The 20130-nt window shown below is 41.2% G+C and overlaps 2 protein-coding genes across 4 annotated transcripts in view; one reads left to right on the forward strand and one right to left on the reverse strand.

Moving 5' to 3' along the window:
* The window catches only part of vezt (vezatin, adherens junctions transmembrane protein), a 44179-nt gene extending 38202 nt beyond the window's left edge, over positions 1 to 5977 (reverse strand). The window contains exon 1 of one of the 2 annotated variants that reach the window (XM_012959191.3): positions 5851 to 5977. In XM_012959191.3, coding sequence (XP_012814645.2) covers positions 5851 to 5886 — 36 coding nt within the window. In that variant the 5' untranslated portion in view covers positions 5887 to 5977. 2 annotated transcript variants of the gene reach the window in all.
* A 3326-nt stretch (positions 5978 to 9303) lies between these two features.
* Positions 9304 to 20130, forward strand: part of fgd6 (FYVE, RhoGEF and PH domain containing 6) — a 52168-nt gene continuing 41341 nt past the window's right edge. The window contains exon 1 of one of the 2 annotated variants that reach the window (XM_018092243.2): positions 9304 to 9686. In XM_018092243.2, the coding sequence (XP_017947732.2) occupies positions 9674 to 9686 (13 nt within the window). In that variant the 5' untranslated portion in view covers positions 9304 to 9673. The remainder of the gene's footprint in view (positions 9687 to 20130) is intronic. The other variant, XM_018092242.2, reaches the window with a different exon arrangement.

The following is a 20130-nucleotide window of genomic DNA, read 5'->3' on the forward strand; positions in this document are numbered from 1 at the left end:
CTATAACGTACTAAAGGTTAAAGTAAACATGAACCACCCCTTTAATAAGCTTATAATTGGCTTCTGGCAATAGCTACTCCACATATAAAATGCCTGTGTACTGTTGGTGCTTGGGAGCAAATATTTTTTTAAGGATGTCCTAGTAATAAAAATTGGACCCGAAAAGTGAAATAGAGCTGGCAGATGTATCTAAAACTGTATAGAGAAGCTGTGTCTACAGTTGTGTTAGGCACACACCCAATAACGTCCCAAGAATAATGTTGGCAACTACTGTTGCTTTTATTTTTTTTTTAAAAGGCTAAAAATTACACTGTTGGTGACTTTAACTAAGGTCCCCATACACGGTAAGATCCGCTCGCTTGGCGAGATCGCCAAGCAAGCGGATCTTCCCCCCGATATCCCCACCTACGGGTGGGTGATATCGGGGAGCCTGAAGTTAAGCCTGGGGCCAAACGACCGGATTATGTAGGCAGCAATGGGGCAGTCGGTTCGGGGACCGCATCAACGAGCCGATGCGGCCCCCGATCCGACTGAATCTTTTAACCTGGCCGATCGATATCTGGCCAATTTGAGGCCAGATATCGGTCGGCCAGCCCGCTCGTTTCTGCCCCTACAGGGCAGATTAGCTGCCGCGTCGGTCCAAGGGGCCGATATCGGCAGCTTCTATCGGCCCGTGTATGGGGGCCTTATGTCCACCAACTTAGCTACATATATAGAGATACTACAAAAGGTACAAGAGCCAGATGCACAGTGTTAATTCTTATTTATACAGCAAAGGAGAAAAGAGATATTTGCTTGCACTCTGAGCAGCTGTTCAAATATCCACCTCTGATCTGCAGACACAAATCCTATGCAAATTTAAAACTTCCCTACCTCCTAGGCACCAGTTTTTCATAAGTAACTTGAATGAAACAAAGTGCAGACAGAAAAGGGATGGTGAATGTAAATGAATGATTAGTGCTGTGTATAGTATATAAAGTATGAAAATTGCTATTGCTAAAATAAAGATCTGCCCGTTTAATATAAGGAAGGTCAGCACGGCCGGGCCCCCTTTAAGAGACAAAAATCTCTGGACACGGGATGATTGTCCCCCCTGAAGGTGACCCTGGCGGTAGAAGATGCGGCAGGATCAATTAACAATTATCTGAAAGGCTCAATGCACTTACTACAATGATTTGAGAAGGGTTTTGTGTCTGACTTAGTTGGGAGTGGGAGAGATGATTTGTGGCAAAGCATGCAAAGCTAATGCAATAAAAAACTAAACCTAAGAAAATGCTGGTGCCTTATTTCAGATGACAAAATGTTAAAAATTAAAGGTAATTTTATGGTACGTTTATGTAGGCAGTGTGCTGATTAATTCTCATTCCACGTGTTGGTGGGTATAAGGGCCATTAAAATCTCTTTTGAGGGCCGCATCCAGCCCACAAGCAGCCAACTTAACATCTCTGTTGTAAATGACTAGGATGTTTTGCAGTTAGAGTTCATTTATTTGGTAAAGATCTGTCATTTTAGGAAGATTCCAAGAAACAGAACCTCTATTTTTCTGTTTCAGTATCTGAATTTTTCCAGTTAATGTGTCTCATCTGTACTGTACAGCTGTCGATTTTAAAGGCAGAAAAATGACAATTACATTCTGCCAAAAAGCCCATCTTTTTGGCATTTTCATAACTACAAGAGTAATATAGAAAAACATCTGACATACAGTGAAAAGAAGTAATTGGATGTAAGCCTTTAATATTTAATCAAACCATTTACTCCGGATCCTCCTTCTAACCATCTGGTTTGGATGTAATGTCCCAAGTGTGTAAAGCCCAAGAGGTGTGCACTCAATGCACCTTTTATTTTGGGTTAACTTGCTCCATGGATTAAATAAGAATGTTATATATTTGGGTTTACATTCCATTTAGATTGGATTAAAGAGGACAGATTTCAGCATTTTACACAGAGTAAAGACCATTACTGATAGTATTAGGGATAGTGGTACAGGTATGGGATCCCTTATCCAGAAACCCATGATCCAGAAAGTTCTGAATTACAGGAAGGCCATCTCCCATAGACTCCATTATAAGCAAATAATTCTAATTTTCATAAATTATTTCCTTTTTCTCTGTAATAATAAAACTGTACCTTGTACTAGATCCCAACTAAGATATAATTAATGCTTATTGGAGGCAAAACAATCCTATTGGGTTTATTCAATATTTAAATGATTTTTAGCAGATTTAAGTTATGGAGATCCAAATTACAGAAAGATCCCTTATCTGGAAAACCCCAGGTCCCGAGCATTCTGGATAACAGGTCCCATGCCTGTACTTTATTATTATTAACATTTATTTATTAAGCGCCAACATATTCCACAGCGCTGTACAATAAGTGGGTTTCATACATGGGACATACAGAGTAACATATAAAGCAATCAATAACCGATACAAGAGGTGCAGAGAGCCCTGCCCGAAAGAGCTTACAATCTTCAAGGAGAAAGGGTTGAGAAACAAGGTGTGGGAGTGGGCAAGACCAGAGTTGTGAAAGGTGTGGCACAGGTTATTGCTTTTAGCAGCACACTGAGGTCATGTTAAACTAAATTAGGGTAAGCTTCTCTAAATAAGTGTGTTTTTAGAGATCTTTTTAAGGCAGGGAGATTGGGAGAAAGTCTGACAGACTGTGAGAGTGAATTCCAAAGAAGGGGGGCAGCCCTTGCAAAGTCTTGAATGCGAGTGTGTGAGGAGGGTTTTTATGTGTTTTTATTAAAAACTTCACAAGAAAGAATTAACATTACTCAGACCGACATGCCGGCCAATAATTACAACCAAAATTCACCCCCCCCAGTGCACTGGCCAAATGTCCTGATGAAGAACCTGAGAAATGGACAAAAGCAGTCTGAGTCCAATGAAGAGTCTTTGCCGTGGATTTCTGGAAGAGGACGATGGAAAATCAAAACTATTTACATCCTGTTGCTTCCGGTGGTCTAAAGGAGCAAAATCCAAAATAGCGAGCTTGGCAGGTCCAGAAAGCTCCAAGTCCCAAGTAAGAACACAGTCTAATAACAATGTTAAAACTCGCAGAAAACCTGGGAGAAACAAATTGTTACCTGAACTATGGCCCCATGGTGATCCCAGTTGAGACCACAAATAACCAGCATGCCAGGCAGCAGCTAACAGGATAAGCGCGGCTAATGTGTGCTCTGGTGTCATGGCACTGGGACGCGCAGCTTGGCCAAACTCACTAACCATTGCCCTCACCATGCTGTCTACAGAGGTGTTAGGGTGCCCAATGGTCTGCTTGCACCGGAACTGCCACAGGAAATACTTAAAGACCGACACAATGATGTAAGTGTGGTCAGCACTGTAGGCGGAAATGAGAGAGGAGTTAAGGAGCAGGTCAGTAGAGGACAGTAAAAAGCAGGTTGGATGGTATCTAGAGATGTAGGGTGGGGCAGAGTTATGGACTCCTTTGAATGTGAGAGTCATTAGTTTGAATTTTATTCTTGATCATAGGGGAAGCCAGTGCAGAGATTGGCAGAGTGGCATGGCAGAGGAGGAGCGGTTGGAGAGGTGTATGAGCCTGGCAGCAGTATTCATAATGGACTGGAGAGGGGACAGTCTTTGGAGGGGAAGGCCAATTAATAGAGAGTTACAGTAGTCCAGGCGAGATATTATGGGAGAGTGAATAAGAATTTTGGCAGCATCTTGGGTGATAAATTATCGTATTTTGGAAATATTTCTTAGGTGAAAGTGACATGGTTTGATAAGTGACTGGATATGAGGAGTGAAGGACAGGGCAGAATCGAGGATAACCCCAAGGCACCTGTACTTACTTCAAAGCATTCAGATGTCCCAAAAGGTAAAGAGTCTTCCTAAACATTATAGAATTGCTGGTTGATTACTGTACTTAATGAAAGTATTTACTAAAGCCACTTGCAGTTTACATCTAAACATACATGACTGTACTGAAAAAGATGGCCTTTACACAAGCTCAGTTGGACAAACAAAAGAGTGATGGTGTGAAATTATCATATTCACAATTTTACTGATGACCACAAAGGGTTAAGAAATGGCAATATACAGGTTTTCAACCTATTACAACTTGCATACATTTTGGTTTTAGATGCTAGCATTTCTGTCATAAAGCCATGAGTTGCACATCTTCCCTGCTGAGGACAGGGCCCAGCTTTGGTAACTTGGAGGCATCCCTTTGTTTATAGTACAATGTATCCTGCATACTGCAGTGAGGCACCGCATTAGTCACAGAAGGTGCACAGAAGTACAGGTAGCTACGGAAGCTAAAAACACAAATAGAATCTGCTGTGTTGAGCAAAGGCAGATAAAAAAAAACCACTTCATTGCACATTAAGACAAGGAGCAGGAAAGTGTAGTTGATCTGTACCTCCTACATTTTCACTAATGCACATCTTAATATTGAGCACAAATTGGATCAATTTTAATCAGATCAAACTAGCAGTATTACATATATATACAACTACATTTATTGATCACCGCAGCTGCAAAACTGGTGCAGTGTTTCCCACTAAAATCAGAAAAATCCCCTGGGGCCTAAATCTTGTCAGGTCAGGTTAAAGTTATTAAAAACAAAAAAATATTAAAATACATATAAAATATTTGCTACCATAGTTTGAGCGATTGCCACATCTCATATGCATAAATGTACTCCAAAGCTGTAGCTGCAGGCTGGTTATTGACAATACAAAGCTACACAATAATTAAAACTGACAGGGAACCTAAATGAGGAAACAAATTCAAACGCTGAAAAGACCTTGAAAGTTTCTAATTGTGACACTGGGCTATTTATAGGCCTGCACAAAATTATGTACAATTTAATCAAAAGAGTTCAGAGCACAGAAAAAATATGTTTAAAAAAAAAAAGGGTTTATACAAAAAAAAAGGTTTTTATACAAACTATGTAAAAATATAGTGTCATGTAAAAATTACAGTATTGTTCCTGAGTTCATTAGGATTTTGTTAAATTCAAACAATTTTAAAATTAACTTGGAAAGTGTTAAGAGGCTATGTTTATATACTGTATAGGCTAATGTCCCACAGGGAGATTTAGTCGCTGAGATTTTTAAAAAGCGAGTTCCAGCGACAAGCCGCTCGTTTTGTCTCTACATAGAGAAGAATATAAATCGGCAGTACCTAAACCGACGATACTACTTCAAGCCGCTGATTGCTCCAAATAGCTATGAGACCCTTTTTTGAGCGATTTTACAAAGACAGCATTGTCATTCAAAAGTTAACTTACTCTGGGAATAAACTTATAATGACTGACACCCTACCCTGTCAATAATACACAAAAATATGGGTACTTACAGTGCACTTTGCTAAACTGTAAAACAAAATAAATATTTGCAATTTTGCGAGGCCAGGTGATACTATTCAATCAGGGACTGCATTTTGTCCTAAATCTTCCCCAAACATTCACACATAACTATAGTTATAAAAAAAGTGGTTTTATTTTACCAAGTGATTTTATTCTACCATTCATAGCGATGTGGAATTGGGTTTCAAAGCCAGGACTGGTTAATTATCGCCCTGAGGGCATGGTGTTAAATTTTGATGACATCCCTGCTGTCCTAGAGCGACAAATGTGTGCTTTATCTAGACTAGATAATAGGATTAATTGCTGTTACGGAAAGACTGAGACTGCAATTCCCTCGCAGCTGTCATGCATGCAGCTTTACATGAGAGCGACACAGTAGCATGAGAACACACTGCAGCCACTGCCATTTATTGACAGCAGGCAGACATGGAGTTGTCACTTTGCAGTGCCCGGGTGCCCAGATCAAAAAAGAACAAAAATGCCAGCACAGTGGCCAAGTAAGCCATTGTCACTCACCTCAAATACCACTTCTTCGTCAAACTCCGCAGTCATCGCTGTCCGCCATGCCACCCCGAGCAGCACTCTGGGAAAAAGAGTACTGATAGAGGAAGTCACTGCGCGTAGCACAACGAGGATTAGGACAGTATGAAACTACAACTCCCAGAAATCATCGCGGTCTCTTTAGCGCGACCCTGTAGGAAACGAGGATGCAATAATTAACGTGACAGACACACAGGATGTAATCTAATCTACAAGAATGACTGGAGTGTTTCATGTAGAGTAGGTACAAAATTCTGAAGAAATGATTTTGGTACCAGTTTTTCACACATGTACATGTGTGGAGTAGTGAATTATTCATACCCACTATAGCAACCGTAAAGAAATATGATGGCATTGTGCTGTTTCATTGTTTTCATTCTAATTTGCTTATTAGAATGATGAATTGGTTCAGACAATATTATGTTGGGATGCCAGGGTTTATGTGTTCCTGGGTTGGGATGCCAGGGTTTGTGTTCCAGAGTTGGAATGCCAGGGATTGTGTTCCAGAGTTGGAATGCCAGGGTTTGTGTTCCAGGGCTGGGATGCCAGGGTTTGTGTTCCAGGGTTGGGATGCCAGGGTCAGGGCCGGATTTCAAAACCGCCCGCCCAGAGGCCGCCCCCGGTCGCACGCCCCCCCCCCCCAAGTGCGCAAGCGTACGTAACCAGCGGTAGTGCGCATGCGCGAACGGGGGGGGGGGGGGAGTGCAAGCGGGCATGCGCCGTGGGCCAACTTGCATACGGAGCAAGTCCCCATTGCTCCTTATGGGAGCACACATTTCAAGATTTTTGTGCGGCGGGGCGGCATGCCGCCCCCAGATTTCTGCCGCTCTAGGTTCCAGAGTTGGAATGCCAGGGTTTGTGTTCCAGAGTTGGAATGCCAGGGTTTGTGTTCCAGAGTTGGAATGCCAGGGATTGTGTTCCAGAGTTGGAATGCCAGGGTTTGTGTTCCAGAGTTGGAATGCCAGGGTTTGTGTTCCAGGCAACCTCACCAGTTTCCACCACTTCCTATGGTGAAGGCAAACGAAAAACCTTTTACATCAAATGTAATGGGGTCAGATATTCTAGAATTATTTCTTCATCTCTTTTTTAGAAAAAAAATGTTACACAACCACAGGTGTAGCTACAGAGGAAGTGGCGGGCAAGACAGGGAAGAAAGGAAGAAAGTAGAAGACAGGAAGAAAAGGCATCCCAATATGACACTGACCTAGAAGCAATTTTTTTATGAAAAAATTCTTATCACTAAAGTTAGCTGGGCCCTGAATTTATTTTGCAGTGGGGCTCAGTAATTCAAGTCACCATTTTACAAATCTGAATAGTAGGTACACAGATGGATACAGTAGAGTAGAGGCAAGCACACCATTTCACCATATTTCAATAGGGAATTACAAACCTTATATTAAAATCTATTAAATGGCTGGTTAACCTTTAAATTAAGTTTTAGTATGTTACAAAATGGCCTATAAATAGCAACTTTGCAATAGGTGTTACTTTTTCTCATAATTATTTGAATTCCTTTGCTACATCTTTCCAGCTTTAAAATAGGTGTCACTGGCGCTGGCAGCCAAAAAACTATTGCTCTGTGAGCTTACAATTTTGTTGTTATTGTTACTTTTTATTCCTTTTATTTCTATTCACTCCCTCTCCTATTAATATTCTAGCCTCTCATTTAGCCCACACGGAAAGGACATGGAAAGGGTATTTTCCAGCGAAGTACATTTTTAAATTTAAAGAGTTTTTGGGGTTTTTCTTGCATTTACTAACATTCCAGATATTTGCAACTTGGGCATGTGCAGTACAGTAAAATTTTCAGATTATATATAATTAGGAAGTGTCAGTTTGTGATAGGGACGCCTGTAAATAAAGCTGGCCATACATGCACCGATGTTTGGGCTCCAGATTATCATCCCGATAATTTTCGTACCATGGTGATCAATTGTTTAGTAGATTGGCCAGGTTAGAACATTTCAGTGCATTTCTGTGCATGTATTATGTATCTGACAATATCCTTGGGTGACCTACAATGCATTTCCAGGAAGTCACTTTCGTAAGATTGGTGCCTGCCAACTATTTCATGTTCAGAACATCCTCCGATTCATTATTTTAGGACTTTATCCTACAATATCAGTCTGAATGTTAGTTTTAGATCTTTGCATTTAAACGTACGATCGATATCCAATTGTTCGTCAAAAGAAGACTAAAATCTGAATGTGTATGGCCACCTTAAGTTGTGAGTATGCTGGTCAGTGTAGTTTGACTGGAGGATAATTTAGTGAAATAGTGGTCAAGGTGGGTGGCGGTGCTGCTCGGATATGGGGCCCTCTCTGGTACTGCAGTGTTCTAGCAAGAAAGTGGAGTATATTCTGCTGGACATAGTTTCTACTCTTTTTCTCCCATAAGTGCTGCAATTGAATCAATGTTATTCATGACTGCAATATATTGTCTGGACAATAATTGTTATGCACACTCAAATTATTGTGCACTGAATGCTGGAAGAGCTCAGTTTTTATGCACACACTGTATGGGGGAAATTTGAGGATTTAGCTTGCATAGCAGGAGTGATACAGATTTGGAAGTGCTCAAGGGCCAAATGATTGAATTAAAACGGCAGGCATTGGCGCTGTTGGCTCAGGGACCGCATTAACGAGCCAATGTGGTTCCCGATGCCATGGAAAAATCATACCTGCCGACTGCTGGGGGGAAAGGGAGGGGGTGATAACACTCCAACATGCAGTGCAGCAGTAAAGTTAATCAGAGCACAGGTCACATGACTGTAGTGCCCTGGGAAATTAAGAATATTTTAAAATATAAAAGTAAAATTTTAAAATATAAAAAAAATCTGTTTGCATTTTTAAAAAATGGATTTCAATGCAGGATTCTGCTGGAGAAGCACTATTAACTGATGCATTTTGGGAAAAAAAAAGTTTTCCCACGACAGTATTCCTTTAAGTTTGTTTTCTATCGTAGTATTACCAGCCAACTGGGAAGAGGCAGATCAGGGAGCTGGGATGTGGTGGGAGCGGGAAAGGAGGGTGGCTAGGCTGGTTGTGGAAAAGTTCAGGAAGGAGAAAGATGGATAATTACAAGTTTACAGCAAGTTCATTGCCAGTAAATTTGAAAACCTGTACCTAGGTTGGAGAATTACCTGCAGCCTGGGTGACAAGCCTAATTGACTTAGATGGCAATGACAAGCTGGGAATCGAATTGCCAGAATGCTGGCAATTACCACTGTTCTAAAAGTTAATTTCATAATAAGGCAGGACTGAGCCCTGTTTATATATATATATGGCCCTTTCTTGTCTCCCACTTAGAAGAATAGAGCAGTAGAGTTTCTGTGAAAAGCACAGCCTGTAACAGACCCCAGGACTAATAAGAAATGACTTATTATTATTATTATTTAGGCTATCTCCTGAGTTTTTATAGAACATGTTCTCCTCTCAAGGCAGCTAAAGCCCAGCACATAATCGTGGGGGAGTAGCAGAGCCGGGAGAGCATGGCGTTCCAGCCCTTTGTTTCTGGGTGACGCCGGAGAGGCAAAGACACACCCAGCACACTCCCCCTCAATCTCCAGACCGGGGGAATTGGGGAAGCCTATTCCCTGCTCTCCAGCAGGCGGCTCCTTATCCGGCCGCTTGGATAGTGTCCTCTGTGCGGACAAGGGAAGCCTATAGATCTTGTGGCAGCGCACTGTGACCGTCCCGCTGGTACCAGAGAATGCTTTTTGTACAAGAAATCCGCACTGGGACTTTACCTTGACTGAGAAATCCCGGAATGGATTAAAAGCAAGCCTGGCTCGCCCACCATGAGTGCTGCTGGTAAGGACAGTCTCACGGGAAAGTTGCTCGCAAAGTTTATCTAGATCCGGAATGTGGGATTTTCCATTCCCTATTGCTGGGCATCCTGTAGCCGCTCTTGCTGTTACTGGAACAGGAGACGCGGGGCTGCTGCGGGGGGTAACACGAGTGGATTTTTGCTAGGAAAACTTGAAGCTTTACTTTTTTATTCGTAAACGGGAAGAAGTCACGGGAGGGCTCTTAGTAACTTCGCTGCATATTTTTTCAGGGCAGTGGGGGCCGCGTAGGAAAGAATATCCTCTGAACTGCGACAAGTCCTACAAGTCGCAGGAAATCCTGCTGTTAACCCTTTTGGTACAGTCCTCTCTGTACTGGCAGTTCTTCAGCGCCAGAGCTGTGGTGCCTTACTAATGGCAGCTGCTTGGGGATTTCTAATAAAACTTTGTTAGCAGCCCCACGTGTATGGAGCAGACTGTGTGCAAGTGTCTCTGCTAAATCATTGTGTTTCCCAGTTGTGGAACAATATACTGCCCTCCTCATACTGCTGCCTCCTGGCTGGGGAGGACTAGGAGACATCGCTGAAAGAGGCAGCAGCACTAGAATATTATTTGGTCTTACAATAAAAAGCAATATAGCAAGTTCTAATGCTAAAGGTAGGCATGTAAAGGTGCACATATCTAGACAATCCATTGGGTTCACCTTCCTGGGGGGTGGGGTGGGATTATCTCTTACACAGCCCACTTCCTTGTCAGAAGAAATGCATTTTCTATGGTCAGTATAATAGGGCAGTACAAGCCTTGTGGGGCTACATTGTTTATGATTCAGCCTGCAGCTCACCATTTGTGACTGAATTAGTACACTACACTGACATAAATGTGTGGGACACAAAGGAAAAAAAACTGACTTTCCAGGGCATTTTCCCCTGTTTTCAGCTCTTTTTGGCTTTGTTTGTTCCTCTTCACCAAATGTGTCACCAGCTGTATGTGTCTCAATTCAAGTACACTGCACTGGCAATGTCCCAAACTGTGGATTTTTTCATTGTATACATTTTGGATGGTTTTATAGAAGTATAGTTTTCTTGTCTGCATCCTACTTGGCTCTTTATAGTAGAATAAAGCTGATTATAATCAGCAATATCCTTTTGTAACCACAGTTGATGAGTTCACCCCCAACCTATTGTGTTGGGGGTCTGTGAGTAGAGTCCTTTGATCTGGGTTTGAAAGTGTTTGCAACAAGTCTTGGTGCAGAATGAACACAAGTCGAATACTGGGCATGAGAAATGTTTCTCCTTGAACATGAACTGCAGCACACTTACAGGATGTTTATTTTATCTATTTCAGACAGTAGTTCTAACTGCAACATCAGTCATTTCCCAATGTTCTTACAAAGCATTTACAGTAAATATAAACTGAACGTACACCAGCTAGCAGATGGCTGACATTACAGAATAAGTAAGTGATGTAAAGTGTGCCTCCAGACATACAGCTAGGTAACTATTCATTGGTAATGCAACACATTAGCAGCTTTCTTTGATGAGCTGTATTACACTCTCAGAAATGTCAACAACCTTTAATGCTTTGTGGCAACATTAAAGCCAATATTTAATAAAAATTCATAGCTATTTTCCATAAAAAGATATACATTTCATTTCATTATGCACTTCAGATTAGGCAGTGGCAGTTGTATGTTGATACAGTTCTCATAACAGTACATATTTGTAAACTGCAAGATTTTTTATCTGCCTTGCTAAATTTTTTCAGAAAACGACCTATTTTGCAACTGCCTGGGGGTTCTTCCTTCTACCCTGCTAAGATTTTAATTATATCTCAATCACTCTGTTAATTGAATGTTAAAGGGCTGCAGGGATGTAAACAACGTTTTCTCATATAGGATTTGCCCCACATTGATCTGAATAGGCTGTCATAAAAATAGCTATTATTGTTGCCATAAAGAAAAATGCAACTGATGCTTTCAGAGTAGTGATGAAGTCGACCTTGAACACAAACTAGACTGATTAGCTGGAGGCCTGAACAGATAGCGTACAAGGGGGCTTTCTATTGTTCCAATCATTTGGGCTGTCTGTAACAGCAGGAACACCACTTCCTCGTTGACTAGTGTATATTGCATTGGCTAGTTTGGTTTACAATTGAGACTGATGTAGAACTTGCCGGTATCCATAATTTGTTTGTTTGGGATTGATGGACCACGTATAGAATTTGCAAATCTATTGTATCAGCTAAGTCTCCAGAATCTTCTCCTTCTCTTGTGTCTCTTTGGCAAAGGTAGAGCAATGCAGCAGTTTTTGTACCTGCTATGTTTGGCCACATAACATCTAGCAGCCACGCTTCCTGTTGCGGGGATAGCTAAAGTCTTGAATGGACTTCTGCAGAAAAGACAAACTGTTATAAGATGTTCCTATTTCACTGCAAAATATTATGTCATTACATAGGATGGGTTGTGTTCAAACTTGCAGAAATCTCAAGGGACTATTAAAGGAACAGTAACACCAAAATATGAAAGTGTATAAAAGTAATTACAGTATAATGTACTGTAGCCCTGCATTGGTACAACTGGTGTGTTTGCCTTAGAAGGACAACTATAGTTTATATAAACAATGCTGCTGTGTAGCTATGGGGGCAGCCATTCAAATGAGAAAAGGCACAGGTAACGTAGCAGATAACAGATAAAACCCCATTATATTCTACAGAGCTTATCTGTTATCTGCTATGTAACCTTTGCCTTTTCTCCCTTTTTCCAGCTTTAGGGCTCTGGCACACGGGGAGATTAGTCGCCTGCGACAAAACTCCCTGTTCACGTGCGACTAATCTCCCTGAGTTGCCATCACCTGCCATCCCACCGGCGAAAATGTAAGTCGCCGGTGGGATGGCACACGCGGCGTCGCAATTTTGGCAAATCGCTGAAGTTGCCTCGCGAGGCTTTTTCGGCAATTTCCCAAAATCGTGCCGCCGTCTGTGCCATCCCACCGGCGACTTACATTTTCGCCGGTGGGATGGCAGGTGATGGCAACTCGGGGAGATTAGTCGCCCGCGAACAGGGAGATTTGTCGCGGGCGACTAATCTCCCCGTGTGCCAGAGCCCTTAATGGCTGCCCCCATGGCTACACAGCAGGTTATTTATATAAACTATAGTAGAGTTTCTGTAGCCAACACACTAATTTTACCAGTGCAAGGCAACAATACATTATATTCTAATTACTTTAAAACATTCATTTTTTTGTGTTACTGTTCCTTTAAGAAAAAAGTACATTGACTTTCATTTATAATAGTGGTTTCCATAAAGTGGGGCTAAACCCCTGGTGGGTGTGCTGAAGAACTGCCAGTGGGGCTCATCCTAATGGTTATGTAGGGGTACATTTGGGGAAAATGCTATTTGTTCTTGTTACATTTTAAAGCCCAGCTTGGTGGTCCTTTAGGGCAAGCTTTGGGTTGAAAATTAGTTTAATACCCTAGATCAGTGCTGTCCAACTGGCGGCCCGGCCCGCGACCCCCCTCTGTGTCCTCCTGCTCCTTGCTCCATTCTCTCTCTCTCACAGTTCCCCCCTCTTGCTCCCCACTGCCAGGGTTGAGGAGGCAGTGGGGGCCGGGTAAATTACCCTGGTGGGGCTGGCCCGCGGGCTGTAGTTTGAGGATCCATGCCCTAGTGATAGTAATCGCTTACCGGATACCCTAGGCCAGGGGCCTCAAACTCGCGGCCCGCGGGCCAATTGCGGCCCTCGGTACAGTATTTTGTGGCCCGCACCAACGCCTTCTCAAAAGCAATGAATGGATCGCGATTTTTATTGCGATTCAAGGGATAATGCAAGGCACGGCGGGTGGGAGCTGCTGATTGTGGAAATGACGTTATGCCATCATAACAGTTATTATGGGAAGACATTCTGTGTGCACAATTAGCTGCTAAGGAGCTAATTGTGCACACAGAATGTCTTCCCATAATAACTGTTATGATGGCATAATGTCATTTCCGCAATCAGCAGCTCCCGCCTGCCGTGCCTTGCATTATCCCTTGAAAGCCAATTTTTTGTGAAATCCCTTATGCGGCCCAGCCTCATCCTGACTTTGCCTCCTGCGGCCCCCAGGTAAATTGAGTTTGAGCCCCCTGCCCTAGGCACTGTGGCAATCCTCTTCCTCTGTCTGTCTTTGAGCTGCTTGCGCATGTGCAGTAGAGTGAAAAGCCAAACTTAAAAAGCTGAATTTAAGAAAAAAATCTGTCTTTTTCACTCTACTGTGCAGGCGGTGGCCACTGGATTGGAGGAAAAGGATCGCTTGCTCAGGGCCATGACCAAGGGGCGATTAGTCACCTGTGGTGAATCTTGGCTACTGCAGGTGACTAATATGCCTGAAATGCCTTCCCACAGGCAGTGAAGTTCCTAACATTTGACACCCCCAGTAATTGGACCTTTCCTTCCTTTTTAAGGCTAATGTCCCACTAGCGAGTTAGTTGGCCGCGATAGATCTCTGCTACCACGGGCGATTAACTGCTCTGAAATGCCTTTCCATCGGCCACCGGTGGAAAGGCCTGCATATTGTTTTGGCTTTCTGAAGTTGAGCAAAGTTGACTCCTGCAGGGAACTACTGTGTTATAAAATATCTGTGTTATAAAATATCCTATTTTTTGTAGATTACGTTATTTTTAATTATTTGCCTTGATCTCCTGCCTCTTTCCAACTTTAAAGTGGGTGATGGGGTTACTGAATCTATTAGCTATAATTGTGATTTTTATGTTTTTCTATTTATGCCTATTCTTATCCATCTCCCAGTCTCAAACCATTACCTGTTTGCTAGGGTAAACGGAACCCTATCAAGTACATTGCTGTTGAAATTTCAAACTGGGGAGCTGCTAAACAAAAAACTGAAACACAAAATACATATTTTCTTAGACTACCACTGTCTACAGTACATCATAAAAAAGGTGAACTACACCTTTAAAGGCATCTTTAGTGCTGGTATACATTTTTTTTTTTTTACCACATCAAATTCTGAATTTGGCATCAGTGCTTATTTATTTTATGCATGTTCATTGAATATGGGTGCCTGCTTGGCACCTGGAGATACCTGATCATTTCAAAAGCCAGACAGGCTGTGAGTCAGCTTGCACTGAAAGCAGCCTCCCGACACTAGTAAGTGCAGAGTGCCAGCAATTATCCCCTTATCTCTTTCCTCCTCAGGATTACTGGAATTTATAGAATTAAAGTTGGGCAGTTGAAGACAACCTGCAATGAGTCAGAGTCAATTTATGCAGCCTGTCTGGTTTTAAAAGTGTTCAGGTGTTTCCATGATGTGCTCTGCAATGGAGGCATTCCCATGTAATAAACATTTATAACACAAACACAGGTTTCAGACCCTAGAGGACCAATCGGAAAACACAACATTTAGGGGCACATTTACAAATGCTCGAATGCTCAGAGCGTATTTGCTCCAAATTTTTCGTCACTTGCGTGACTTTGTCGACTCCTGCGCAACTTTTTTTGCACACTTGTGTGAAAAAATCGGAAAGGTTTTCCTGCTGTTGACAATCGTTCGGTACGAAAATTTCGTGACTTTCGGATCGCCAATACGATATTATCGTGACTAATACGATTTTTTCATAAGCATTTTCGTGATATTTGCTATCTTCAGAAATTTTCTTATCCAATCCGAATTTATCCCATTCGGGATTCGAACTCGTGATTTGATAAATCTGCCCCTTAGGGTACATTGTTGTACCAACTAGCTGAAACACAGGTCAAACCAAGTCCTGAGAAAATCGTGAAGTAGCAGGAGGAGCATATTGATATTAGGTATCACTGGAATTACTAATTACTGAGAGCTTTGACAAAGCAGTAGTTCCAGATTTTTACTTGTGGGTTGTATCAACAAATAAAAAATAAGTCCCAACCACTGGAAAGTTACTGTGCCCTCCCCCTCCTAAATCAGAGCTGGGGGAGGGAGAGGGCAGGTACCAATTTGTCTGGTGATCACAGCATGCACACTATGCAAACTGTATTGCACATGTGTTATTTGTCAAGGAGGGGCAGTTCAATTCAGTCCAATGCTTAGGGTTGCACCAGAAGAAGACACAGCCCTGCTCACCTTCCCTGACGTTTCCACTGGCACTGGCACTGGCACGGAGCTCAGTTTAGAGTAGTGGGGCCTAGAGGAGTGGCTGGGGGCCCAGTCTGTAGCGAGATTAGGCTGATCGAAAGTGGGACATATTGTCACCCATGTCTAAATGTCCAGCAGGGGTGACCAAACATTTAGTTACATACCTGCTGGAATTAATGTAAATCACCAGTGGTAAAATATGTTTCACATAGTGGCCCGAAGTTGCCACACAAAGCAACTTAAAGCTACTTTATGATGTATATGTTCTACTGCCTGTGATTCACATTAATTCCACATGAATTAACTTTGGTTAACTTTGTTGTCCATATTGGAAGAGATTAAGCACATTCCTTTGTTAGGCACCTTAGGGTAAGATTTGGGTCTCTAATATACTTCTGAAAGCCCTTTCCCATAGGTCAGTTAGGAAGAGGTTTACAAGAAATACCTACTTGTCCTAGATATTCTTGGAAGAGCTGAATGGTCATAAGGATGCTTAACAGAAAAAGATTTCCACCCATTCTTGAACTTAAAGGCAGGATGGTTTGCTCCTTATTAAACTGGTTGTTAAACCTTTTCAGTTCAGTCCCTCCCTTGCAGATCCAACATTTGATCAGGACCCATCTTTAAAGGACTTGTGAACCCCACACACAAAACTTTAATCAGTGAACAGCCACTTTGAAATCCTTTAATACCTGCCACTCTGGTTGTTCAGAGGTTAATAGTAAGGCTGCAATATTCCCTTAATCACTTAGATTTCCTTCTCCTCCTGTAACCCACTCGCCCCCCCTTGGGAATTTGCTTTGATTCCTGGCTTGTGGGCATGCTCAGTTGTTCTAAGCTCAGATTACTAAAAACGCCCCCAGTCTAGCAGCCAGTAAAGAGATGGCATTGCTGGTTCCCATAGAAACTCAGCTTTAGCTGTCTGCTTCAATTTTTTTTTCTCCTGAGCTCAGCTTTACCATTATGCTCAAACAAAGCAGAACTTTTATCAAATACAGTTCTGTCTGTTTGAGCCTGTATTCTTGATGAAATGTATGCTGAATAAGGGTCTGTGTGTGTGTCTGTTTGGAAATTTAAATGTAACTGATTATGTATCAGAGGAAAAATGGCCACCCGGTGAAAGCTGCTATTTGCTTTTGTAAAATGTGTTGATGCTGGCAAATGGAAGGGATATATGCAGTACAAATGATGCCATTTGGGTGGGGAGATGTGCCCAACTGATATACATTGTAGGCAAATGTAGGCTTTACATGTCCTTTCAGTGCCCCCCTTAGCTTATGTAATTGGTACAGATATAGTAAAATATTGGTCTAGGAGAGTAATTTAAAATTCCTCCTAATTCTCTCTACCCCTCACTGCTCCAAGTTCCAGGGAGAGGTCACACCTATACTTTGGGAACCACTGCCACAGAGACTTATATTGTAAACTGCACTGCATTAGGGACTGATTTGAATGATACGTTCTGCAGTGTTTTACAGAGATTATCTATCAGCGCTATTAGGCCAAGGTGGATAGTTGTTAGATACACACTTCCTTCTTAGTGACCCACTGTTCCAAGTAAACTACCAAGCCCCCTGAATGTACCACTATTGTTTTTTTTTAGATGGCTTCTCCAAGCAGACCACAACTGCCTGCAATCTCTTCAGCCAAAATCACTATTTCTCTTTTCCTGTTTTAAATCTCATCCTTCCACAAGTCATAACCTCTACACCAACTCCCTGTACAAACCAGATTGTAGTTTTTTTTTACTGTTTGATTGTATAATAATATCATTAACTGCAGTATGAAGTCTTTTGTAAATATAAATTAGCATATTCTTAAAATTTAGCATATTCTTAAAATAAAATGGCAGAGCAACATGGTGTGCATAATAACCCTGTATCTAGTGTAGGTTTTCTCTGACCTCTGCTACCACTATAATTGTTCAACTTTACGTCATATCATTTAGCCAGCTACTTTTAACTCTGCCGCTCTGTGCCTACTTTATTCATTTATTCAGCTTTGCTCAGCATTTTTTTTGTACAATTTGCAAGCCATTATACTAGGAACATAAACGTATGTCAGATCGTTGCTTCTGATAATACATCTTGGAGCTAATTAGCTGACATACACTCATGACAACTGTATAAGGGCACTATTATTACACTCATTTTTTTTATTGTCTTTTTATTGAATTTTAATTATATAAAGAGAGAAACAGAAGGCAAAAAAATGTAGTGCAAATGAAGAAGAAAAAAAGTTATATATAACAAAGGTAATATTATGAATATTGTATACAAGTAATGCAAAGTCAGGAAATCAAAGGTCACACCATTCTCAGGTCTTATTACATATGGTTCACTTTCCCTTAATGTGATCTTAGGGTATCCACATAGTCCCAGTTTGACCATATTTATATTACACTAATTTTAAACAATCTGCCTCTGTGTTGCCTTTTCCTTTTGCCTGTGTAAAAAATAATTATTAGGTAAGGTTAGAAATGGTGTCATGTATGAATGTTGACATTACCTTTGACATTATGATATGGACATTTGAGGGAAGGCCAGCATAATTGTTTAGGGGCGCATGCATGTGGGAAAATTATCTAATTTTCTAGCTTATGTCCCACAAAATTATCATTGATAATGGGTGAGTACAGAGGACCTCTTGTTGCATTACAGAGCATGGCCCAGCAATACTGTCTTTCTTCCTTATTAATAACATTGTGATCAAAACAGTAAATCACCGGCCAGGTGGCAACCCTACCATATGTAACACCATCTTTTCCATTTTTGTGAATGCTTCATCACAAAAGTCAACCTTACTATTTTGAAAAATATGAAATGAACCCCTCTGATGTTTCAGTGCCTATGGCCGAAGGACATTCATTCTGTGAAGTTCTTCCAAAAGACTTAAAAGCATTAACATTTCTCCTGGATCTTGAATGAAAATAAACAAATTACCCTTTGTATAACATTAAAAGGGTTAGTTAATGATTTTTATGGTATACTTTTTATTTCTAAATTACACTGTTTACATTGCATATAATTCACTCTACCATTTAAAATGTTTTTCTTGAACCAATAAATTGATTTTTTTAGTTGTAATATTGGTGTGTAGGCAGTCATCTCAGTGCATTGTGCCTGTTTCTGAGCTTATCTGACTACAAGTCACATGACTGAGAGCACCTAGGAAATGAAGAATATGACTGGGCCCAAATCAAATTTCAAAGTTGCATATAAAAAAATCTGTTTGCTCTTTTGAAAAATGGATTTCAATGCAGGGTTTTGTTGAATAAGGTCTATTAACTGATGCCTTTTGTAAAAAATGTTTTCCCATAACAGTATTCCTTTATAAACCCCATGAATAAATTATGGGGAATGCTGATTTATTGAAACTAGGAAAATGTGTTTTATTTTTGTATTGTGCCTTATTTTATATTGGTAATTCATGGTATAACTATTATAAATTGTGTTTTATATACTGTTACTGAAACTAAAGGTACAATCCGTTCGTTTGGTGAGGTATATGGGCCGGTTGGTGAGGTGTATGGCAACCTTTACAAAATGGACATGTAAGCAGTCATTTCCTGTGCTTGCAATGGGAAAGGAAGACCTTCCTATGAGTCACAGGAGCCTAGTGCTTTCTTGCTCTAAAGCAATCTGCTATCCCCTATGTGAACAATCGACTGTCTTGTTTGCTTTTAACTCCTTCCTTCCTTGAAGTGTAGTAAGGGCTGTGTCAGATGGAGAAATTAATCTCCGTGCGACAAATCCCACCAGCTAGAATGTAAATCGCCGGTGGGATGGCATAGGCGGCGCGGCAATTTGCTGAAATCGCCGAAGTTGCCTTAAGAGGAAACTTTGTGATTTCGGCGCAGCATATGCCATCCCACCAGCGATTTACATTCTAGCCGGTGGGATGGCATATCGGGGAGATTAGTCGCCCACAACAAGGGAGATGTGTCACGCGCATTTAAAGCAAACAATGAACCTTAGGGACCTATGCGACCTATGTCCCCAGCTCCTAAACTTTTGATTGAAGTTGATATACTGAAGTTTGAATTATCAGGGGCAGAATAGCAAATGAATTGGGACACCGCAATAAAGCATCATTTTGATATAGTGGATGCATATATGTTTATTAAAGCTATTACATCAAAATGTATAGAAGCTACAAATTTTTAACTTTAACCTTTGATTGAGTTACTGTTTATAATACAAAGCCATATTTAAAATGTATTCTCATAAACATTGCTTAATTATATTAGTGATTATTGGTGTTTAATATAAAATTATTTTATATAAAATTTCTTTATAAAGCCAGGGGACTGTCTATGTATTTGTGTACTAGAGATGGTGGTGCACTGTGTCATAGCATAAAAC

The sequence above is a fragment of the Xenopus tropicalis genome, chromosome 3 (assembly GCF_000004195.4).
Source record: "Xenopus tropicalis strain Nigerian chromosome 3, UCB_Xtro_10.0, whole genome shotgun sequence".
Classification (NCBI taxonomy): Eukaryota; Metazoa; Chordata; class Amphibia; order Anura; family Pipidae; genus Xenopus; species Xenopus tropicalis.